Here is a 25,236-nt window from a genome sequence, read left to right as displayed (position 1 = left end):
CTCTGCCAACCCGGATGTCTTAGCCGTGTCTGAATGCTGGCTTAGAAAGACCACCAAAAACTCTGAAATGTCCATCCCTAACTATAACATTTGCCGCCAAGATAAAACTGCCAATGGGAGCGGAGTTGCAATCTATGGCAGAGACAGCCTGCAGAGTTCTGTCTTACAATCCAGGTCTGTACCCAATCAATTCGAGCTTCTACTTTTAAAAATCCACCTTTCCAGAAACAAGTCTCTCACCATTGCCGCTTGCTATAGACCACCCTCTGCCCCCAGCTGTGCCCTGGACACCATATGTGAATTGATGGCCCCCATCTATCTTCAGAGCTCGTGCTGCTAGGTGACCTAAACTGGGACATGCTTAACACCTCAGCCATCCTACAATCTAAGCTTGATGCCCTCAATCTCACACAAATTATCAATGAACCTACCAGGTACAACCCCAAATCCGTTAACACGGGCACCCTCATAGATATCATCCTAACCAACCTGCCCTCCAAATACACCTCTGCTGTTCTCAGATCTCAGAAATCACTGCCTCATTGCCTGCATCCGCTATGGGTCAAATGACCACCCCTCATCACTGTCAAACGCTCCCTAAAACACTTCAGAGAGCAGGCCTTTCTAATCGACCTGACGGGATGAGGTCAATATCCTGGAATGATATTGACCTCATCCCGTCAGTAGAGGATGCCTTCCGGCGCCGACAGAGATGGCCGCTTCGCGTTCCTAGGAAACTATGCAGTTTTTTGTTTTTTTAGGTGTTATTTCTTACATTGGTACCCCAGGTCATCTTAGGTTTCATGACATACAGTCGAGAAGAACTACTGAATATAAGAGCAGCGTCAACTCACCATCAGTACGACCAAGAATATGACTTTCCCGGAGCGGATCCTGTGTTCTGTCTTTCACCCAGGACAACGGAATGGATCCCAGCCTGCGACCCAAAACAACGACGTCGTAAAAGAGGCAAACGAAGTGGTCTTCTGGTCAGGCTCCGGAGACGGGCACATCGCGCACCTCTCCCTAGCATACTACTCGCCAATGTCCAGTCTCTTGACAACAAGGTTGATGAAATCCGAGCAAGGGTAGCATTCCAGAGGGACATCAGGGAATGTAACGTTCTTTGCTTCACGGAAACATGGCTCACTCGAGAGACGCTATCGGAGTCGGTGCAGCCAGCTGGTTTCTCCATCGCGCCGACAGAAACAAACATCTTTCTTGTAAGAAGAGGGGCGGGGGTGTATGCTTTATGGATAACGAGACGTGGTGTGGTCACAACAACATACAGGAACTCAAGTCCTTCTGTTCACCTGATTTAGAATTCCTCACAATCAAATGTCGACCGCATTATCTACCAAGGGAATTCTCTTCGATTATAATCACAGCCGTATATATTCCCCCCCAAGCAGACACATCGATGGCTCTGAACGAACTTTATTTGACTCTTTGCAAACTGGAATCCATATATCCTGAGGCTGCATTCATTGTAGCTGGGGATTTTAACAAGGCTAATCTGAAAACAAGACTCCCTAAATTGTATCAGCATATCGATTACGCAACCAGGGCTGGTAAAACCTTGGATCATTGCTATTCTAACTTCCGCGATGCATATAAGGCCCTCCCCCGCCCTCCCTTCGGAAAAGCTGACCACGACTCCATTTTGTTGCTCCCTGCCTACAGACAGAAGCTAAAACAAGAAGCTCCCACGCTGAGGTCTGTTCAACGCTGGTCCGACCAATCTGATTCCACGCTCCAAGACTGCTTCCATCACGTGGACTGGGATATGTTTCGTATTGCGTCAGACAACAACATTGACGAATACGCTGATTCGGTGAGCGAGTTCATTAGAACGTGCGTTGAAGATGTCGTTCCCATAGCAACGATTAAAACATTCCCAAACCAGAAACCGTGGATTGATGGCAGCATTCGCGTGAAACTGAAAGCGCGAACCACTGCTTTTAATCAGGGCAAGGTGATCGGAAACATGACCGAATACAAACAGTGTAGCTATTCCCTCCGCAAGGCAATATCAGTATAGAGACAAAAGTAGAATCGCAATTCAACAGCTCAGACACAAGAGGTATGTGGCAGGGTCTACAGTCAATCACAGATTACAAAAAGAAAACCAGCCCAGTCACGGACCAGGATGCCTTGCTCCCAGGCAGACTAAAGAACTTTTTTGCCCGCTTTGAGGACAATACAGTGCCACTGACACGGCCCGCAACCAAAACATGCGGACTCTCCTTCACTGCAGCCGAGGTGAGTAAAACATTTAAACGTGTTAACCCTCGCAAGGCTGCAGGCCCAGACGGCATCCCCAGCCGCGCCCTCAGAGCATGCGCAGACCAGCTGGCTGGTTTGTTTACGGACATATTCAATCGATCCCTATCCCAGTCTGCTGTTCCCACATGCTTCAAGAGGGCCACCATTGTTCCTGTTCCCAAGAAAGCTAAGGTAACTGAACTAAACGACTACCCGTAGCACTCACCTCCGTCAATTATTTGAGGAACAGAACAGAAAACGAAAGTGATCTATACTGTTCCTGGGCAGAACTGTTATTTTGAAAGCATGGGAACTGGTTAATAACTTCATTTTAAGTTCCAAGCGCCTACACAAAGCCCTCAGTCTGTCACTCAGAAATGTATTCCAGCGTCTGCCTGCCAGCTGGAAATTATTGCCGGTGTGTGTAAGCTACCGGTCTCTCCCCTCTGAAGCATAGGTTACTGTAGCCTACAGATGAGATTAGAAGAGTAATTCAGAAATTAGGGAGATATGTTAATTAGAGAAGAATGGATTGCCTTTTTCTGTGCTAGTTAAGGATACTTGATTATTTTTGTAACTTTTTGTAAAAAGTGAAGACATTTTTAATTATAGTACTGCTCTGCACACAAAAGCTTTAGTCAAAAGTGGGGAGGCAGGAGCAGCATTCTCAAACAGTAATCTGTGCCACTCGATGATTTTGTCAACAGTGCATTGTTTATCTTCCAGAAATCTCTTTTCCATAAAATAAATGTTGGAATTTTTCATTGGGAAAGCAGATAAAGCATTTCTATAAAAAGCTATCACTTTTGCATGGGAAAACACAGAATCCTTTTTTATTTTTATTATTTCACCTTTATTTAACCAGGTAGGCTAGTTGAGAACAAGTTCTCATTTACAACTGCGACCTGGCCAAGATAAAGCACAGCAGTTCGACACATAAAACAACACAGTTACACATGGAATAAACAAATGTAGAGTCAATAATACAGTAGAAAAAAGAAAAATCTATATACAGTGAGTGCAAATGAGGTAAGATAAGGCAATAAATAGGCCATGGTGGCGAAGTAATTACAATATAGCAATTAGACACTGGAATGGTAGATGTGCAGAAGATGAATGTGCAAATGGAAATACTGGGGTGCAAAAAAGCATGATAAATAAATACATTATGGGGATGAGGTAGTTGGATGGGCTGTTTACAGATGGGCTATGTACAGGTGCAGTGATCTGTGAGCTGCTCTGACAGCTGGTGCTTAAAACTAGTAAGGGAGATATGGGTCTCCAGCTTCAGTGATTTTTGCAGTTCATTACAGTCATTGGCAGCAGAGAACTGGAAGGAGAGGCGGCCAAATGAGGAATTGGCTTTGGTGGTGACCAGTGAGATATACCTGCTGGAGCGTGTGCTACGTGTGGGTGCTGCTATGGTGACCAGTGAGCTGAGATAAGGTGGGGCTTTACCTAGCAGAGACTTGTAGATGACCTGGAGCCAGTGGGTTTGGCGACGAGTATGAAGCGATGGTCAGCTTCCAATTTGTTGAGTAGAGTGTTGGAGGCTGTTTTATAGATGACATCGTCGAAGTTGAGGATCGGTAGGATGGTCAGTTTTACGAGGATATGTTCGGCAGCATGAGTGAAGGATGCTTTGTTGCGGAATAGGAAGCCGATTCTAGATTTAATTTTGGATTGGAGATGCTTAATGTGAGTCTGGAAGAAGAGTTTATAGTCTAGACAGACACCTAGGTATTTGTAGATGTCCACATATTCTAAGTCAGAACTGTCCAGAGTAGTGATGCTGGACGGGCGGGCAGGTGCGGGCAGTGATCGGTTGAAGAACTTGCATTTAAGAGCAGTTGGAGGCCACGGAAGGAGAGTTGTATGTCATTGAAGCTCGTCTGGAGATTAGTCAACACAGTGTCCAAAGGAGGGCCAGAAGTATACAGAATGGTGTTGTCTGCATAGAGGTTGATCAGAGAATCACCAGCAGCGAGAGCGACATCATTGATGTGTACAGAGAAGAGAGTCGGCCCGAGAATTGAACCCTGTGGCACCCTCATAGAGACTGCAAGAAGTCCGGACAACAGGCCTTCCGATTTGACTCACTGAGGCTCTATCAGAGAAGTAGTTGGTGAACCAGGCGAGGCAGTCATTTGAGAAACCAAGGCTGTTGAGTCTGCCAATAAGAATGTGGTGATTGACAGAATCGAGAGCCTTGGCCAGGTCGATGAATACGGCTGCACAGTAATGTCTCTGATCGATGGCGGTTATGATATCGTTTAGGACCTTGAGCGTGGCTCAGGTGCACCCCATGACCAGCTCTGAAACCAGATTGCATAGCGGAGAAGGTACGGTGAGATTCTAAATGGTTGGTAATCTGTTTGTTTTCTTGGCTTTCGAAGACCTTAGAAAGGCAGGGTAGGATAGATATAGGCCTGTAGCAATTTGGTCTAGAGTGTCTCCCCATTTGAAGAGGGGGATGACCATGGCAGCTTTCCAATCTTTGGGAATCTCAGACGATACGAAAGAGAGGTTGAACAGGCTAGTAAGAGAGGTTGCAACAATTTCGGCAGATAATTAAAAAAAAGAGGGTCCAGATTGTCTAGCCCGGCTGATTTGTAGGGGTCCAGGTTTTGCAGTTCTTTAAGAAAATCAGCTATCTGCATTTGGGTGAAGGACAAATGAGGGGGGCTTGGGCGAGTTGCTGTGGGGAGTGCAGGGCTGTTGACCAGGGTAGGGGTAGCCAGGTGGAAAGCATGGCCAGCCGTAGAAAAATGTTTATTGAAATTCTCAAGTATAGTGGATTTATCGTTGGTGACAGTGTTTACTAGCCTCAGTGCAGTGGGCAGCTGGGAGGAGGTGCTCTTATTCTCCATGGACTTTACAGTGCTTAATTACTACACGTGCTTAATTACGTCACTTTTGTTTTGAGCCAACATCTCAGTAGGCTTTGAATTGGGCACCTGGCTCATGCCCTGGTGGCAACCCGGTTCCAAATCCAATCAACTTTCAGCCGATGCAATACATGCCTACACGGGCGGGATAATTCGAACCTGCTCAGCATGATTAAACCATGCGGTTACTTCAAAATACAATTTGCTTTTAACTACTTTCCTATACATATTAAATTGCTTACCTGCTCCACAGCAAGCTGCTCTATCTGATTGCTGAAGTAGTTTAATGTTGAGCTAAATGTAAAAAAATATATATATACAGTGCCTTGCGAAAGTATTCGGCCCCCTTGAACTTTGCGACCTTTTGCCACATTTCAGGCTTCAAACATAAAGATATAAAACTGTATTTTTTTGTGAAGAATCAACAACAAGTGGGACACAATCATGAAGTGGAACGACATTTATTGGATATTTCAAACTTTTTTAACAAATCAAAAACTGAAAAATTGGGCATGCTTGGGGTGTGTCTCTATCAGTTTTGCACATCGAGAGACTGAAATTTTTTCCCATTCCTCCTTGCAAAACAACTCGAGCTCAGTGAGGTTGGATGGAGAGCATTTGTGAACAGCAGTTTTCAGTTCTTTCCACAGATTCTCGATTGGATTCAGGTCTGGACTTTGACTTGGCCATTCTAACAACTGGATATGTTTATGTTTGAACCATTCCATTGTAGATTTTGCTTTATGTTTTGGATCATTGTCTTGTTGAAACATATCTCCGTCCCAGTCTCAGGTCTTTTGCAGACTCCATCAGGTTTTCTTCCAGAATGGTCCTGTATTTGGCTCCATCCATCTTCCCATCAATTTTAACCATCTTCCCTGTCCCTGCTGAAGAAAAGCAGGCCCAAACCATGATGCTGCCACCACCATGTTTGACAGTGGGGATGGTGTGTTCAGGGTGATGAGCTGTGTTGCTTTTACGCCAAACATAACGTTTTGTATTGTTGCCAAAAAGTTCAATTTTGGTTTCATCTGACCAGAGCACCTTCTTCCACATGTTTGGTGTGTCTCCCAGGTGGCTTGTGGCAAACTTTAAACAACACTTTTTATGGATATCTTTAAGAAATGGCTTTCTTCTTGCCACTCTTCCATAAAGGCCAGACTGATTGTTGTCCTATGGACAGTCTCCCACCTCAGCTGTAGATCTCTGCAATTCATCCAGAGTGATCATGGGCCTCTAGGCTGCATCTCTGATCAGTCTTCTCCTTGTATGAGCTGAAAGTTTAGAGGGACGGCCAGGTCTTGGTAGATTTGCAGTGGTCTGATACTCCTTCCATTTCAATATTATCGCTTGCACAGTGCTCCTTGGGATGTTTAAAGCTTGGGAAATCTTTTTGTATCCAAATCCGGCTTTAAACTTCTTCACAACAGTATCTCGGACCTGCCTGGTGTGTTCCTTGTTCTTCATGATGCTCTCTGCGCTTTTAACGGACCTCTGAGACTATCACAGTGCAGGTGCATTTATACGGAGACTTGATTACACACAGGTGGATTGTATTTGTCATCATTAGTCATTTAGGTCAACATTGGATCATTCAGAGATCCTCACTGAACTTCTGGAGAGAGTTTGCTGCACTGAAAGTAAAGGGGCTGAATAATTTTGCACGCCCAATTTTTCAGTTTTTGATTTGTTAAAAAAGTTTGAAATATCCAATAAATGTCGTTCCACTACATGATTGTGTCCCACTTGTTGTTGGTTCTTCACAAAAAAATACAGTTTTATATCTTTATGTTTGAAGCCTGAAATGAAGCCTGAAATACTTTCGCAAGGCACTGTACTTCAGAGGTTTAACAAGAAACAGAAAGGAATGATATAAACCAGAACTTGTTGTTGTTAGAACCGGTTCAGAACTTAATTTTGCTGGTCAGAACAGTGGAACTGAATTTAAAAAAGAATGGTTCTGTTCAGAATGAAATGATTGGAAAAAAATAATTTGTTCCAAACCCTGGTTATAATTGATAAAGTTAGGATAGCCTGAACATGTTATTTGGTTGATGTCTCTAGCTTGAACAGATCAAGAGTTACTGTTGGTGTGATATTTTGTGCTAATTCATTTTTGTATAGTTTATAAAAGGTTTTAGAGAATTTGAAGTTAGGATAGCCGGAACGTTTTAAAGTTGTCTTATAGCTTGATTAACCAAGGAGCAGGACAATTTTGAATAGCAACCAGTGTATTCCTATGGTTCTCATTCAAACCCATGTTAATTTATGCAAATGGTTAAAGTTCCAAAAGTATACATTGTATCAAATATCCTTTGACAAGCAATCTAAGTTGGGCCAGTGTGAATATCTCAACATTACTTGTGCCAGGCCAAGAGTAAAAATCCAAAGATCCGTAGGCAGAGAAGGATTCACCTATTTCTCTAAAATGTGAAGTTAGTGAAATAGAAGTTAATAGATTCAGGGCAGCTCACCGTTTGTGAGCCATTCATGGCTAAACAACGTCAGTGCTACGGGGCTTTATTCATTTAGGTAGGTTACCTTTGCATTCTTGGGCACAGGGACTATGGTGGTCTGCTTGAAACACGGGCATTACAGACTCGGTCAGGGAGAGTTTGAAAATGTCAAACACTTGCCAGTTGGTCTGCGTATGCTGAGTACACACCCTGGTAATCCATCTGGCCCTCCGGCCTTGTGAATGTTGACCTGCTTTAAAGGTCTTGCTCACATCGGTTACAGAGAAGGTGATATCACAGTCGTCCGGAACAGCTGGTGCTCTCATGCATTCTTCAGTGTTGCTTGCCTTGAAGCGAGCATAGACGGAACTTAGCTTGTCTGGTAGGCTTGCGTCACTGGGCAGCTCGTGGCTGGGCTTCCCTTTGTAGTCTGTAATAGTTTGCAAGCTCTGCCACATCCGGCTAGCGTCATAGCCAGTGTAGTATGATTCAATCTTAGTCCTGTATTCACACTTTGCCTGTTTGATGGTTCGTCTGAGGGCATAGCGGGATTTCTTATAAGTGTCTGAATTAGTGTCCTGCTCCATGAAAGTGGCAGCTCTTTTTATTTTAATTTCACCTTTATTTAACCAGGTAGGCTGGTTGAGAACAAGTTCTCATTTGCAACTGCAAGCTGGCAAAGATAAAGCATAGCAGTGTGAACAGACAACACAGAGTTACACATGGAGTAAACAATTAACAAGTCAATAACACAGTAGAAAAAAAAGGGGAGTCTATATACATTGTGTGCAAAAGGCATGAGGAGGTAGGCGAATAATTACAATTTTGCAGATTAATAACACTGGAGTGATAAATGATCAGATGGTCATGTACAGGTAGAGATATTGGTGTGCAAAAGAGCAGAAAAGTAAATAAATAAAAACAGTATGGGGATGAGGTAGGTAAAAATGGGTGGGCTATTTACCGATAGACTATGTACAGCTGCAGCGATCGGTTAACTGCTCAGACAGCAGATGTTTGAAGTTGGTGAGGGAGATAAAAGTCTCCAACTTCAGCTATTTTTGCAATTTGTTCCAGTCACAGGCAGCAGAGAACTGGAACGAGAGGCGGCCAAATGAGGTGTTGGCTTTAGGGATGATCAGTGAGATACACCTGCTGGAGCGCGTGCTACGGATGGGTGTTGCCATCGTGACCAGTGAACTGAGATAAGGCGGAGCTTTACCTAGCATGGACTTGTAGATGACCTGGAGCCAGTGGGTCTGGCGACGAATATGTAGCGAGGGCCAGCCGACTAGAGCATACAAGCCTTTACCTCGATGCGAACACTGCCTGTAATCCATGGCTTCTGGTTGGGATATGTACTTACGGTCACTGTGGGGACGATGTCGTCAATGCACGTATTGATGAAGCCGATGACTGAGGTGGTATACTCAATGCCATTGGATGAATCACGGAACATATTCCAGTCTGTGCTAGCAAAACAGTCCTGTAGCGTAGCATCCACGTCATCTGACCACTTCCGTATTGTGTGAGTCACTGGTACTTCCTGCTTTAGTTTTTGCTTGTAAGCAGGAATCAGGAGGATAGAATTATGGTCAGATTTGCCAAATGGAGGGAGAGCTTTGTATGCATCTCTGTGTGTGGAGTAAAGGTTGTCTAGAGGTTTTTTCCCCTCTGGTTGTACATGTAACATGCTTGTAGAAATGAGGTAAAACAGATTTAAGTTTGCCTGCATTAAAGTCCCAGGCCACTAGGAACGCCGGTTCTGGATGAGCATTTTCTTGTTTGCTTATGGCCTTATACAGCTCAATGAGTGCGGTCTTAGTGCCAGCATCAGTTTGTCGTGGTAAATAGACGGCTACGAATAATATCGATGAGAACTCTCTTGGTAGATAGTGTAGTCTCCAGCTTATCATGAGGTACTCTACCTCAGGCAAACAATACCACAAGACTTCTTTAATATTACACATTGCGCACCAACTGTTATTGAAAAATAGACACACATCCCTGCCCCTCGTCTTACCAGACGTAGCTGCTCTGTCCTGTCAATGCACAGAAAACCCAGTCAGCTCTATATTATCCGTGTCGTCGTTCAGCCATGACTCGGTGAAACAAAATATATTACAGTTTTTATTGTCCTGTTGGTAGGATAGTCTCAACCGCAGATCGAGTTTTCCAGTGATTGCACGTTGGCCAATAGAACCCGATGGTAATGGTGATTTATTCACTCGCTTATTAATCCTAACAAGGCACCCCGACCTTCTCCCTCTGTATCTCCGCCTTTTCTTCACGCAAATGACTGGGATTTGGGCCTGGTCTCCGGAGTGTAGTATATCCTTTGCGTCGGACTCATTAAAGAAAAAATCTTTGTCCAGTTCGAGGCCTCCGTCACTCTTGCCCATCCAACTGTGCATATCCTATAAATGGAAAACATAGTATATTACTAATCACATTAATACAGGAGGGTGAAGAAATTCGGCTTGTCACCAAAAGCACTCACAAACTTCTACAGATGCACAATCGAGAGCATCCTGTCGGGCTGTATCACCGCCTGGTACGGCAACTGCTCCGCCCACAACCGTAAGGCTCTCCAGAGGGTAGTGAGGTCTGCACAACGCATCACCAGGGGCAAACTACCTGCCCTCCAGGACACCTACACCACCCGATGTCACAGGAAGGCCATAAAGATCATCAAGGACAACAACCACCCGAGCCACTGCCTGTTCACCCCGCTATCATCCAGAAGGCGAGGTCAGTACAGGTGCATCAAAGCTGGGACCGAGAGACTGAAAAACAGCTTCTATCTCAAGGCCATCAGACTGTTAAACAGCCACCACTAACATTGAGTGGCTGCTGCCAACACACTGACTCAACTCCAGCCACTTTAATAATGGGAATTGATGTAAAATATATCACTAGCCACTTTAAACAATGCTTAATATAATGTTTACATACCCTACATTATTTATCTCATATGTATATACTGTACTCTATATCATCTACTGCATCTTTATGTAATACATGTATCACTAGCCACTTTGAACTATGCCACTTTGTTTACGTACTCATCTCATATGTATATACTGTACTCGATACCATCTACTGCATCTTGCCCATGCCGCTCTGTACATCACTCATTCATATATCTTTATGTACATATTCTTTATCCCTTTACACTTGTGTGTATAAGGTAGTAGTTTTGGAATTGTTAGCTAGATTACTCGTTGGTTATTACTGCATTGTCGGAACTAGAAGCACAAGCATTTCGCTACACTCGCATTAACATCTGCTAACCATGTGTATGTGACAAATACAATTTGATTTTATTTGATTTACCAGGGTTGGGCTCAGTTCAGATTTTAATTGAAAATGCCTCAAATTCCAATTAAAATCTTGAGTTTGAATTGAAGTAGTCAACAAGATACCAAATTTTTATTAAAGTAAATGGAATTTAATTTATTGAAATTCCTATTGTTTGGGCAGACATAAGGATCTCTTCATTATATCCAGTATCTCTGACTGAATTAAATGCTACTTCCTGTCACTCAAACTCTATATCCTGTGGCCAATTCAATTCGAATAGGAGTCAATTTCAAAATTCTGAATAGAGCCCAACCCTGATTAATAATGTTTTATTTAAATGTATGTTCTGTTAAACACTGGTTGAAACTTACCTGCAAGACATGGGAACCAACACAAGAGAATGCTTCTTTTTCTGGAGGTAGTCTTCAATGAAGCACTCTCTTGGCTGTCTCAGAATGTATATCTCCCTTTCCACTATTTGGTCCTGCTCTTTTCTCTGACTTGAGTCGATGGAGAGTAACCAACCACAGTTGCTCTATTGGGTTGCTTTCTTGGCCTGTAAATGCTGCGTTTAGGTGAGGGACGCAAAAACCATTATACCTGTTGGCATAGAGGGACAAAAAAGCAAGAAAGAGGGTGATGGCAAAAGCAAGCCAGTGCGATGGTATGTGTTGCTGTGGTGTATTAAACAACACTACAGCAGGAAAAATATGACTTTGGCGGAAAGTCCTGTCTGCCGTGGCGGCATTCACCGCCAGCCTCAACAGTATTTATCGTCGTGCTCTCATTGAAAACAATGACATCCGGTTTGCCGTCTACCTCGTGCCATGTTATGTAAACGCGGCATAAGGAGGATAAATTGAAGTTACTGAAAAATAGCCTTCTCTAAATTAAAGCATACAGTACTTTACTACCACTGTGTCTGTAAAATTAAGCTATTTTATTTCATGAATACTGCCAAAGATATATTGATGTACTGACAAGATACATGTTGTCAGTATATCAAGTTGTCCGTTTTGTCACCAAAGCCCAATATACTACCCACCACTGCGACCTGTATGCTCTCGTTGGCTGGCCCTCGCTACATATTTGTCACCAAACCCACTGGCTCCAGGTCATCTATAAGTATTTGTAGGTAAAGCTCCGCCTTATCTCAGCTCACTGGTCACCATAGCAATACCCACCCGTAGCACGCGCTCCAGCAGGTATATTTCACTGGTCATCCCCAAAGCCAACACCTCCTTTGGCCACCTTTCCTTCCAGTTTTTTGCTGCCAATGACTGGAACGAATTGCAAAAATAACTAAGCTAGAGACATATCTCCCTCACTAGCTTTAAGCGTCAGCTGTAAGAGCAGCTTACCGATCGCTGCAGCTCCATCTGTAAATTGCCCATCCAACCAACTACCTACCTCATCCCCATATTTGTTTTTCTGCTCTTTTGCACATCAGTATTTTCTAATTGCACATATCACTCCAGTGTAAATTGCTAAATTGTAATTACTTCACCACTATTGGCCTATTTAATGCCTTACCTCTTTAATTCATTTTGCACACACTGTATATTGCTTTTTCTATTGTGTTGTTTTTGTCGCACTGCTTTGCTTCATCTTGGCCAAGTCGCAGTTGTAAATGACAACTTGTCTCAACTGGCCTACCTGGTTAAATAAAAGGTGAAATTAAAAATGTCTCTCCTTAACCTAACACTGGGGAGTTACAAAGCAGCACAGAGGGCTGTCTCGCTTCCTATTCTTGCTTTGGATTGGTGGATACATCTCATTATTGTAATAATTTTTTGAATATTCAATGAGTGTTGGTGACATAAACCACCTATATTCAATGAAGAGAAATGGTCGGAATATGCATCGAAACAACTTCTATTCGATCAAATAACCATTAATGTTTTTGTTGACCAAATTCGACACTCATTGACCTTCATACAAATAGTCCTTGCTTGATGGACGAAAAACGCCACCTGCTGGAGGGAGACAGATTTTCCGGAGAGTCTTCCTCATACACTCCATTGCACATGATTTACAGATACCTTCATAAGATTAGTACACTCCCTTCTAAAAACACATTGACATAGCATGAATTAATATATTACAACTAATAATAAGCTAACATACATGTTATGAGTTTTGGACCACTGTTCCTGGACTTTTCTCAGTTTAGCCAGTCTGTCATCAAAGTGAGAAAGCCTCTTTTAAAAGAACATTAGCTAGAGCAACTAGCTAGCTATGACTGGTCAAAACCCACTGTTAAGCTTACCCACTAATGGCAGATAAAAAATAATTAAAGAAAACCTCAATGTAGCCTATAGATATGAATTGCACAAGAATGTATACATTTATGGATTTTTTTATGCATCGTTTTCTCTTTATTCAACCCACCCGCCCTTCATTCACAAAATATTTCATGACCCTAAACCCCCCCGCTCACATGTTAATGCAAGGTGTAAGTAACCAGGCCTTCTTACATGACAGGATAGTCAGAGGAGTAGGCTAAAGTGCATACAGCTCAAAATACCACATTTAAACTGACTGTAGTATCCCTTTTGTTTTATCTTACAGATGGAGTTTTGGTATAGGTATAAGAGTGAGTACCGTATTGCTTCATTAGATTATTTTCAGTTGTTTCGAAAATATCAGAAATCCGCATTGTCACTTAAAAGGAACGCTTGTGATGAGATGTCTCTGTATGAATTGTGAATTAGATCTAAATCCTTGCCACTACAACCCATGTAAGAATGGAGGAATCTGCACCATCGATCGGGATGGATACCTCTGTCTGTGTCCCCCACGCTACGATGGGAAAACCTGTGCAATAGGTATGGTTTTACTCAGTCATAATATATCTGTTTTCCTGTGTCTAAACTCTCACCTCCTGAATTACATGACCCTGGACCTCCCAGTCATAGACTGGAATCCACACTGAATATTGCTTTGTTACAGGACTGGTGCCGTTCACACTGGCACGTCTACAACAGAGGTGGCAAATGGGAGGAAATATAGGAGGTTACAATGGCATAAATGGAACGGTATCAAACATATGACTCTGTTCCATTCCAGTCATTAAAATGAGCCCATCCTCCTATAGCTCATCCCACCAGCCTCCTCTGGTCTACAATCATTGTACAACACATCCCAACTGTTGTGGCACGGCAGATTATTTTGTGAATGTGACCTCACTGGACAATTTACAGGACAGTTGTTGGAAAACCACTTGCAGAAGTTACTGTACAACCCTTCTCGTAGTTGAATGAGTGTAATATGAACTCTCCACATTGCTTTCACATTTTGCTCCCATCTAAGGGAAAACCAACATATTACAAAAGTATTCAGACCCCTTGACATTATCCACATTTTATGTTACGTTATTCTAAATTATTTTTATCTATTAATCTACACACAATACCCTATAATAACATTGCAAACACAGATTTTTGGAGAAAAAAAATCAAAATTATAATACGTATTCAGACCCTTTACTCAGTACTTTGTTGAAGCCCCTTTGGCAGCGATTACAGCATTGACCAAGGCCCTTCCCCCACGATTGCTCAGTTTGGCCGGGCGGCCAGCTCTACGTAGAGTCTTGGTGGTTCCAAACTTCTTCCATTTAAGATTGATGGACTGTGTTTAAGACTGTGTTCTTGAGGACCTTCAATTCTGTAGAAATGTTTTGGTAACCTTCCCCAGATCTGTGCCTCACCACAATCCTGTCTCTTTCGGACAAATCCTTTGTCATAGCTTGATTCTTGTTCTGTAATGCACTGTTTAGAATAAGGCTGTAACGTAACAAAATATGGAAAAAGTCCAGGGGTCTGAATGCCCTATCTAAACAATAGAATTAGGACTTGTTTATAAAACTCGCTAGCAAACTAATTACTGTACTTATAGTAGGAAGTATTTGTACGCTAATTTTGATTGATACTGTAGGATCCTTCAGGTTAAAAAAAGAGCTAATTGCCTAGTCAATAAAATACAATTTAGGAGTCAATTCTTTTCTACTCTTCTAATACCACAAAATGTCCATTTCGTTGAAACTTGTTCTGTTCCTCCAGAGGTGTTTGAGTGCCAGTTTAAGAATGGCGGCTGTCTGCATTACTGCACCAACCAGGAGCGCACCACAGGGGTCCAGTGCAGCTGTGCAGAGGGCTACCAGTTAGATGAGGACGGCAAGACCTGCTCTGAAGCAGGTAGACAAAGCACTGAAAAACAAATCACCTATTTCTTTACAGTCTCTAGAGGCATATGCTCTAGATAGTTATGGTTTTCCTGTACTGTACATTTTCATTGCCAGTGGCGTTCCCTTGTGGGAAGAAGCAGAGTGAGGCTTCCCTGCATCGTTCTCTGCTGGACGAGTCCGAGGCCTTGACCCTCCGCAACTCTGACGGGAACCTCAACATCTCCATGGAGGTAGAAGGGAACTCAACTTCCAGACTGTCTGGGATTAACTCAACCCAGCCAGGTGGGAACAGCACTGAATACATGGAGGGTGTTAATGAAGACAACCGGATAGTGGGAGGACAGCTGGAGAGGCAGGGAGGAAGCCCATGGCAGGTAGGCCTACAACACAGGGCTACGAGGTGGCATTATTTTTTATAAATACAGTACCAGTCAAAAGTTTGGGGACACCTACTCATTAAAGGGTGTTTATTTTTTTATTATTGTAGAATAATAGTGAAGACATCAAAACTATGAAATAATGTAGTAACCAATAAAGTGTTAAAGTATTTTATATTTGAGATTCTACAAAGTAGCCACCCTTTGCCTTGATAGCTTTGCACACTTGTGGCATACTCTCAAACAGCTTCATGAGGTAGTCACCTGGAATGCATTTAAATTAACAGGTTTCTTTCTTCTACTTTCTTTGCTCAATCAGTTGTCTTGTGACAAGGTAGGGGTGGAATATAGAAGATAGCCCTATTTGGTAAAAGACCAAGTCCATATTATGGCAAGAACAGCTCAAATAAACAAAGCGAAACAACAGTACATCATTACTTTAAGACGTAGGTCAGTCAATTTGGAAAATTTCAAGAACTTTTAAAGTTTCTTCAAGTGCAGTCACAAGAACCATCAAGCGCTATGTTGAAACTGTCTCTCATGAGGACCGCAACAGGAAAGGAAGACCCAGAGTTACCTCTGCTGCAGAGAAGTTCATTCCAGAAATGGCAGCCCAAACAAAGTTCAAGTAACAGACACATCTCAGCATCAACTGTTCAGAGGAGACTGTGTGAATCAGGCCTTCATGGTCAAATTGCTGCAAAGAAACCACCACTAAAGGACACCAATAATAATAAGAGACTTGCTTGGGCCAAGAAAAACAAGCAATGGACATTAGACTGGTGTAAATCTGTCCTTTGGTCTGATGAGTCCAAATTTGAGATTTTTGGTTCCAACCGCCGTGTCTTTGAGACGCAGTGTAGGTGAACGGATGATCGCCGCATGTGTGGTTCCTACCGTGAAGCATGGAGTAGGTGTGTTGTGGGGGTGCTTTGCTGGTGACACACCTCCAGGCTGTGTAAGGGCTATTTGACCAAGGAGAGTAATGGAGTGCTGCATCAGATGACCTTGCCTCCACAATCACCCGACCTAAACCCAAATGAGATGGTTTGGGATGAGTCAGCTTTTCCTTCACTCTGCGGTCCAACAAGGGCTCACCATCTGTGGAAACTCCTTCAAGACTGTTGGAAAAGTATTCCTCATGAAGCTGGTTGAGAGAATGCCAAGACTGTGCAAAGCTGTCATCAAGGCAAAGGGTGGCTACTTTGAAGAATCTAAAATATTATTATTATTTGTTTAACACTTTTTTGATTACTATATCAAATTTTGTTTGTCACATGCACCACATACAAAAGGGTGTTAGTGAAGTGCTTACTTACAAGTCCTTAACCAACAATGCAGTTGAAGAAAAATATGTGTTAAGAAATGATTTACTAAAATAAACTGAAATTATTATTTACTAAAATAAAAACAGAAGTGAGTCTTTGTACAGCGGGTACCGGTACAGAGTCAATCTGTGGGGGCACAGGTTGGTCGAGGTAATTGAGGTAATATGTACATGTAGGTAGAGGTAAAGTGACTAAGCATGAATAATAAATAGAGAGTAGCAGCAGCATAAACATGGTGGTGGGAGGGACAATGCAAATAGTCTGAGTAGCAAATTGATTAGCTGTTAAGGAGTCTTATGGCTTGGGGTAGAAGCTTTTAAGAAGCATTTTGGGCCTAGACTTAGCGCTCCGGTACCGCTTGCCATGCCGTAGCGTGGGCAATTTTTAGGGCCTACTTCTGACACTGCCTGGTATAGAAGTCCTTGATGGCAGGAAGTTTGGCCCCAGTGATATACTGGTCCGTACGCTCTGCACTCTGTAGTGCCTTGCGGTCGGAGGCCGAGCAGTTGCCATACCAGGCAGTGATGCAACCAGCCAGGATGTTCTCGATGGTGAAGCTGTCGAACATTTTGAGGATCTGAGGACCCATACCAAATCTTTTCAGTCTCCTCAGGGGGAATAGGTTTGATCGTGACCTCTTCACGACTGTCTTGGTGTGCTTGGACCATGTTAGTTTGTTGGTGATGTAGACACCAAGGTACTTGAAGCTCTCAACCTGCTCCACTACAACCCCATCAATGAGAATGGGGTCGTGCTCGGTCCTCCTTTCCTGTAGTCCACAATCTTCTCCTTTGTCTTTATCACGTTGAGGGAGAGGTTGCTATCCTGGCACCACACTACCAGGTCTCTGACATCCCTATAGGCTATCTCATCCTTGTCGGTGATCAGGCCTACAACTGTTGTGTCGTCGGAAAACTTAATGGTGTTGGAGTCATGCTTGGCCATAGTCATGGGTGATCAGGGTGTACAGGAGGGGACTGAGCAAGCACCCCTGAGGGGCCCCTGTGTTGAGGTTCAGCATAGCAGTTGTGATGTTGCCTACCCTTACCACCTGGGGGTGGCCCGTCCGGAAGTCCTGGATCCAGTTGCAGAGGGAAGTGTTTAGTCCCAGGGTCCTTAGCTGAGTTGAGAGCACTATGGTGTTGAACGCTGAGCTGTAATCAATTAATAGCATTCTCATGTAAGTGTTCCTTTTATGCAGGTGGGAAAGGGCAGTGTAGAGTGCAAGAGAGATTGCATATGTGGATTTGTTGGGGCGGTATTCAAATTAGAGTGGGTTTAGGGTTTCTGGAGTGGGTCTAGGGTTTCTGGGATAATGGTGTTGTGAGCCATGACCAGCCTTTCAAAGCAGTCGCTGGCTACAGACGTGAGTACACCAGGTTTGTAGTCATTTAGGCAGGTTACTTTGGTCTGCTTGAAACATGTTGGTATTACAGACTCAGTCAGGGACAGGTTGAAAATGTCAGTGAAGACACCTGCCAGTTGGTCAGCGCATGCTCAGAGTACACGTCCTGGTAATCCGTCTGGCCCCGCGGCCTTGTGAATGTTGACCTGTTTAAAGGTCTTACATCTGCTGCGGAAAGGGTGATCACACAGTTGTCCAGAACAGCTGATGCTCTCATGCATGCTTCAGTGTTGCTTGCCTTTAAGCGAGCATAGAAGTTATTTTGCTCATCTGGTAGGCTCGTGTCACTGGGCAGCTCTCGGCTGTGCTTCCCTTTGTTGTCCGTAATAGTTTGCAAGCCCTACCGTGTCCGACAAGCATCAGAGCCAGTGGAGTATGTTTCAATCTTAGTCCTGTATTGACACTTTGTTTGATGGTTCGTCGGAAAGCATAGCGGGATTTCTTATAAGCGTCCGGGTTAGAGTCCCGCTCCTTGAATGCAGCAGCTCTACCCTTTAGCTCAGTGCTGATGTTCCCTGTCATCCATGGCTTCTGGTATGTACGTGCAGTGACTGTGGGGATGACATCATCGATGCACTTATTGATGAAGCCAGTGACTGATGTGGTGTACTCAATGCCATCGGAAGAATCCCGGAACATATTCCAGTCTGTGCTAGCAAAACAGTCCCGTAGCTTAGCATCTGCATCATCTGACCACTTCCTTATTGAGCAAGTCACTGGTAGTTCCTACTTTAGGTGTTGCTTTGTAAGCAGGAATCAGGAGGATAGCGTGATGGTCAGATTGGCCAAATGGAGGGGGAGGGAGAGCTTTGTAGCATCTCTGTGTGTGTGTGTGTGGAGTAAAAGTGGTCTAGACTATTTTTTCCTCTGGTTGCACATGTAACATGCTGGTAGAAATTAGGTCAAATGGATTTAATTTTCCCTGCATTAAAGTGCCCGGCCATTAGGAGCGCCTCCTCTGGGTGAGCATTTTCTTGTTTGCTTATGGCCTTACACAGGTCGTTGAGTGCAGTCTTAGTGCCAGCATCGGGTTTGCGGTGGTAAATAGACAGCTACGAAAAAATGGGATCTACAGCTTATCATGAGATACTCTACTTCAGGCGAGCAAAACGGAGACTTCCTTAATATTAGATTTTGTGCACCAAATAGACAGACCATCACCCCTTGTCTTACGGAGGTGACTGTTCTATCTTGCCAATGGACCAAAAACCCAGCCAGCTGCATGTTATCCATGTCGTTGTTTAGCCACAACTTGATGAAACATAACATTTTCATTTTTAATGTCCCGTTAGTCAGATAGTCTTGATTGGAGCTCTACTGACACAACCCTGTGGCACTGCAGGCACTAATCTCAGAAATCATAATGCATGTAGTGTATGATGATGACAATAGTGTTTGTGGCAGGCCCCTAATACTAGTCCTACCTGTTCCATGTCCCTGCAGGTCATGCTCTGGAGGGAGGATGGGTATGGCTTCTGCGGGGGAACTCTGATCAGTCAGCGGTGGGTGGTCAGTGCCGCACACTGCATGCAGGAAACCCCTGACCATGTGACTATCGGTGAGGCTGTGTGATCCACTGTTTAGAAGTAGTGAGCATACTGTCAAATGTTGAGTTTTTTTACTCTGAGAATTAGAACCTAACACAATAAAAGCTTAACCAAGTCCTCCCAGGGGGTCGATACAGCTGCATCAAACGACATTTCACACAAGCACTGATATTTAACCCTTCCTTCTGAGTCTCCTGCACATCTGAACAGCCAATGCATCTGTTGCTAGACAGAACCTTGGTGATATCTGTTCTTCCTCTGACCTCTACCCCAAAGTGCTCACTCCTACCAAACTCACAGCTGTCATGGTTCCTGGTACCAGACTGTCTCTTCCCAGAGGATCCCTCCTGGCTAACAAAAACATATCCTGACATAATGTCAATGTCATACATTACCCGCTCTCCCCTAGTGACATGAATAAGTATATTTCATATTCTCAGAACTCAACAAGTGCAACATGTTGATGAGCCATTGTGCCCGTTTAAACTGTCTGTTTGTGTTTTACAGGGGACTATGACAAGCGACGTCCCGACCCAAACGAGCAGAAGATCAAAGTGGCGAAGGTCGTCGTCCACCCTCACTTCCATGACTACACCTTCGATAGCGACATTGCTCTCGTCTACCTCTCTGCCCCTGTGGCGCTGAGCCCTGTGGCGGTGCCCGCCTGCCTTCCCAATGGTCAGCTGGCCCACCATCTCCAGAGGGAGGATGTGAGGGGCTTGGTCACAGGCTGGGGCGCCACACAGTACCTGGGGCGCTCCTCCCGCTTCCTGAGGAAAGTCGCTCTGCCCGTGGTCGACCAGCAGAAGTGCATCCGCTCCACGGAGCAGGTCATCACAGACAACATGTTCTGCGCGGGCTACCTGGAGGCCAGCTTGGATGCCTGCAGTGGGGACAGTGGGGGTCCCTTTGTGGTCAACTACCGCGGGACCTGGTTCCTCACAGGGGTGGTGAGCTGGGGGGAGAAGTGTGCCGCCAAGGGGAAGTATGGCATCTACACCCGGCTAGGGAACTACCTGCATTGGATACAAGATACTATAGAAAGGCAGGCGCATAACAGTTCACATACCTGAGGTGCAGCTTGGAGACAATCCCAATTCATTCCCTACCCCTTGGCGCTTTGATTATCTGAAGGGTCTGGATAGGTGCAAGCAGTTTAGTGGTGGCGCTTCTACCATATTGCTTACACACCTGCAAAGATCAAAGGGTTAGGAACAAGGAACAAATTGAGAGTGGCTGATAATGAATTCCAAGTCAAACCCTAGCCCCTAAACAATTTATGTTTTTGCCCTCCGCATTAAATTGCCTTCTGAGGAGGAATTTAAACCATATAGGGTACAACTGTCCAATCCATTTAGCTCTACAGAAATGCACAAGTTATGGAATGAGTTGCATCAGGGGGTTCAGAAGATAGTTCAGAGGATACACTGCAACAGAGCATTCAGATAACTGCATATCATGTCAGAACATTGCAGATAGAAATGCAATGAATAGAGCTTCAACAAGTTAGTTACCTTATTTCATTTTATTGTGAATAACATATTACAAGTTAAAGATTTGACCACATACAAACTGTGCATATTGTTAATCAGGTATAATTTGGTTCCCAGAGCACTTTCAGTTTCCCTGCCCCATTAAAAACAATGTACCCCCAAGTAAATGCAACGTTTTAGGACTGTTATTGAAACTTAACAGTACATGTGTTGCAATAAGTAGTTTGAATTATTTCACTCAAATCAATGCGCCATGTTTAAGACATCGACAGAGTGAAATGAGATTGATATAGTTCAAGGCCTTAGGTAACCTTTCTCAAATAAAGAAGAGAAATCAAGAGATCTGGTGAAACCCTCTTTATTATGAAAGTAACTTCGGAACCAACCAGCACACAGTGAAGACACACAGGCAAGCTCCTAAGTCTGTACAGCTTCTTCAGAAACAAAGTAAAACAATGAAGGCCTAATGTATATTCAATATGGAGCAATTGCAATTTAAGGGCAATGTTTGGTAAACGCTAAATGTCTGCTCAATCGCACTACAACGTGAATATTCCACACTCCGTATTGAATCTATCCCAGTCTAGAGGACCGAAGGCCAACCAGCTTGTGAATCCACACCACTATCATACATTCAGGCTGGGCTGAGGGGGTTTGTATAGGGAATGGTCCCATGTGCTTTAGCCAACTCTTCTAAACATTGTCATGCTAGTTAGAGGAGTTGGCTAAAGTGCACAGAACTGGGACCCTGGCCCAAATCAAAGAAATAATTGCATTATTCTATCATCCCTTCCTTGGAATAATCACAGCTCTGAATTGAAACCTATGCTTTCATGTAGCCAATCACTTCAAGAAAGTAATGATGAACAATTTGAACTGGGACCATGCTATAGGAGCAACATATAAAAAAGGAGAAATAAAAAAAGTCTGAAAAAAAATAGAAGTTTTAAAAATCAGAGGGGCATCCGGTTGCCCTGGACGCTGATTTTCACCGCGTGGCCCGTCTTCGTCATACGCTTGATGTCGGCAAAGCGACGCAACTGTTTGTCCACCCGTGACATGCCCTTCTTAACCGGGGCCTGGGAGACAGAGGGAGGAGGAGAGGATTAGTGAAGGGGAGAGGAGAAAGTTAAACTACTCACTAAAACAGTGTTTCTTCGACAACATATATATATTTGCCGTTGTGGTAATATACTGTAGCACCACTATAAACCTAGCGAGTAAGGTTACCAAGACACAAACACTCTTTTTGGAATCATGAAAATTGGAATGTTCTGCATTCGAAACCCTAGTATTTAAAACACAACACCAAGTTGAATAGTAACACATTCCCCACGCAGGACACAGAAACTCAAGCGGCATGCTGGTATAGCCTAATGTCTTAAAACCAGCGTACTTATTAAATTATTAGGTGGCTGGCAACAGCGTGCAGAGCCGTTTGACCTGGTGGGAGGGTTACTCTCCTACCCAGGACCAGCAAGAGGCATGCAGATGGCACTTACTGCCCCGTGTGGTGACAGTAGGTACTACAGGGGCATGCCATTGCCGTCCACATTGATCTTCACCGCCATGATGCGCCGCTGTGACCTCTGCTGGGCGATGCGACGCTTGTGCTTTTCCAATCAGCTTATCCCTTTCTTAAAGCCTGTCTACAGTCGGGAACCAATCACATTCAACTCCTTACCATCCTTCCTTTACTGATGCCCAAGTAGTGACAAAACAGCTAACAAGCTACAATTCAGACCCAGTTCAGTCACACCTAAGGTAACATAACTAAAATAACAATTTCTAGGTCATGTCCAGAATGCAGGTCTGATGAGAAAATGATTGGTCTGGTCAAGACAGTAAAAATAAATGGACAACTATCATGGGTCCTTCTCTCTGGTAGACAGATGGACAGCCAAACACTCACTGCTCTGGACTCGCTCTCCACGTTCCATTTGGGCCGCACAACGTAGTCCTTGTTGGATGGCATGGGCACCCTGGCTCGGGCACAGAACCCAGGGTCGCCTGGGCGCAGAGCTCTGTCGGGCAACAAACACAGGAGGGGTGTCAGCAGAAAGCAACATACACAGACTCAAGACAGACATACAAAGGACTCAGCTACTCACTTCTCTTCTCCTGTCAGTACTTTCTCCAGGTCTCTATGAGGAGTCTGTCCCCCGGAGCTGTAGAGAGGGAGAGAGAGAGAGAGATACTGTCAACTCTCTCTGGTCCTGAGTGACCACTGACTGCTTAGGCCACACACAATTTACCAAATGTAAATGTTCAGCTACAGTAGCACTCTGCACACTGGTCTTAAGTCTTAACACATGCCATACTACCACTTCCCTGTTCTCAAAGGGTTCAAGTTTGAGAGTAGTAGCAAAGACAGGCAGAAACTGCTTCTTCAATAAAAATCCCAGATCACACTTATAGACTATGTCATGGCAACGTTGGCTAGCTAAGCTCATGCGTAGAAACACGTCAGCGGGTCGAGGTTGGAGTAATAACATGTTAACTACTTAAACATTGGCTCGAATCTAGGTTGTGCTTTTAGATTGAGAAAATTAAAAGAATAATTTCACTTCTCAAACCCCACAGGAAAGTGCTGTTTGAATGAATGCTTATGAGCCTGCTGCTGCCAACCACCGCTCAGTCAGACTGATCTATCAAATATTAAAATCATAGACTTAATTTTAATAAAAGACACAGAAATACGAGCCTTAGGTCAGTAATATGGTCAAATCCGGAAATTATCATTTCGAAAACAACATTTATTCTTTCAGTGAAATACGCAACCGTTCTGTATTATATCGAACGGGTAAGCAACCCTAAGTCTAAATATCGCTGTTACATTGCACAACCTTCAATGTACAATTCCGGCAAATGAATTCCGGTCTTTTTTTAGGAAGAAATGGTCTTCACACAGTTCGCAACGAGCCAGGCAGCCCAAAATGCTGCATACAGTGGGGCAAAAAAGTATTTAGTCAGCCACCAATTGTGCAAGTTCTCGCACTTAAAAAGATGAGAGATGCCTGTAATTTTAATCATAGGTACACTTCAACTATGACAGACAAAATGAGAAAAAAAAATCCAGAAAATCACATTGTAGGATTTTTAATGAATTTATTTGCAATTTAACAGGCACCGCATTATACGCAACGCAGGACAAGCTAGTTAAACTAGTGATTATGTTAAGATAAGTTTAATGTTAGCTAGCAACTTACCTTGGTTCCTTGCTGCACTCGCGTAACTGGTGGTCAGCCTGCCACACAGTCTCGTGGATTGCAATGTAACGGCCATAATCAGCGTCCAAAAATGCCGATCGTTATAAAAACTTTAAAAATCGGCCCCAATTAAAATCAGCCATGCCGATTAAATCGGTCAACCTCTAATAAAGACCCATGCACCAGAGGGGGAGAGCAACAATATTTTCTGACAGGACATTTTGCCCTGCTTTGGTGGAATTCTTTGTTCTGTCTAGACTACATTACTCTTGAGTTCTGTATAACATTTAATGAAATAAGCTATAGCAAATAGGAAAATTACTCTTAATGTCACTTGTGTGCTGCCTGAACTGACTCAGTTCTTTAGGTTCTAACATAACCTAGTATCAATACAGCATTGAACTATCAAAACATGATGTACACCCAAACAAAACGTACAGGCTACACAAAGAAAAACTAAACACCCCAAAAAACGAGTTGTTCATTCCTCAGCTGGAAAGAGATGTCATTTGAAGAGCAAAACGGTATGAAGAGCACAAAGGGTAGGGTTAATTAAGGTCAGCGAGAGGGCAAATGGCCAGACAACCTTCACTACTAACTGAGGGAAGCTATACTCTGCTTTATGCCAAGATCGAAACCCTGGCTCAGTGATCCATTTTAGCTTCTGACAGACATGGTTAGAGTTACAACAGCAAACACTGATCCAGCATGATTCAAATGAAGAGAATCTCCCACACAAACAATACATTTACAAAGTAGCCTTTCGAATCCCAAACAAA

General features: G+C 43.7%; 2 protein-coding genes across 3 annotated transcripts in view; one reads left to right on the top strand and one right to left on the bottom strand.

Moving 5' to 3' along the window:
* Positions 1-21,586, top strand: part of LOC112216678 (coagulation factor IX) — a 33,993-nt gene extending 12,407 nt beyond the window's left edge. The window contains exons 4-9 of the mRNA XM_024376652.2: positions 13,484-13,508; positions 13,627-13,740; positions 14,974-15,108; positions 15,213-15,472; positions 19,652-19,766; positions 20,263-21,586. Coding sequence (XP_024232420.1) covers positions 13,484-13,508; positions 13,627-13,740; positions 14,974-15,108; positions 15,213-15,472; positions 19,652-19,766; positions 20,263-20,828 — 1,215 coding nt within the window. The 3' untranslated portion in view covers positions 20,829-21,586. The remainder of the gene's footprint in view (positions 1-13,483; positions 13,509-13,626; positions 13,741-14,973; positions 15,109-15,212; positions 15,473-19,651; positions 19,767-20,262) is intronic.
* Positions 21,587-21,590: 4 nt separating this feature from the next.
* LOC112216677 (protein IWS1 homolog) overlaps positions 21,591-25,236 on the bottom strand; it is a 30,673-nt gene continuing 27,027 nt past the window's right edge. For both annotated transcript variants that reach the window (XM_024376650.2, XM_024376651.2), the window contains exons 14-16: positions 23,360-23,416; positions 23,161-23,272; positions 21,591-22,327 (exon numbers count right to left, since the gene is read on the bottom strand). In XM_024376650.2, the coding sequence (XP_024232418.1) occupies positions 22,202-22,327; positions 23,161-23,272; positions 23,360-23,416 (295 nt within the window). In that variant the 3' untranslated portion in view covers positions 21,591-22,201. The remainder of the gene's footprint in view (positions 22,328-23,160; positions 23,273-23,359; positions 23,417-25,236) is intronic.

This window comes from Oncorhynchus tshawytscha, linkage group LG17 (genome assembly GCF_018296145.1).
Source record: "Oncorhynchus tshawytscha isolate Ot180627B linkage group LG17, Otsh_v2.0, whole genome shotgun sequence".
NCBI classification, from domain to species: Eukaryota; Metazoa; Chordata; class Actinopteri; order Salmoniformes; family Salmonidae; genus Oncorhynchus; species Oncorhynchus tshawytscha.
This window is presented reverse-complemented; position numbering and strand designations above follow the sequence as displayed.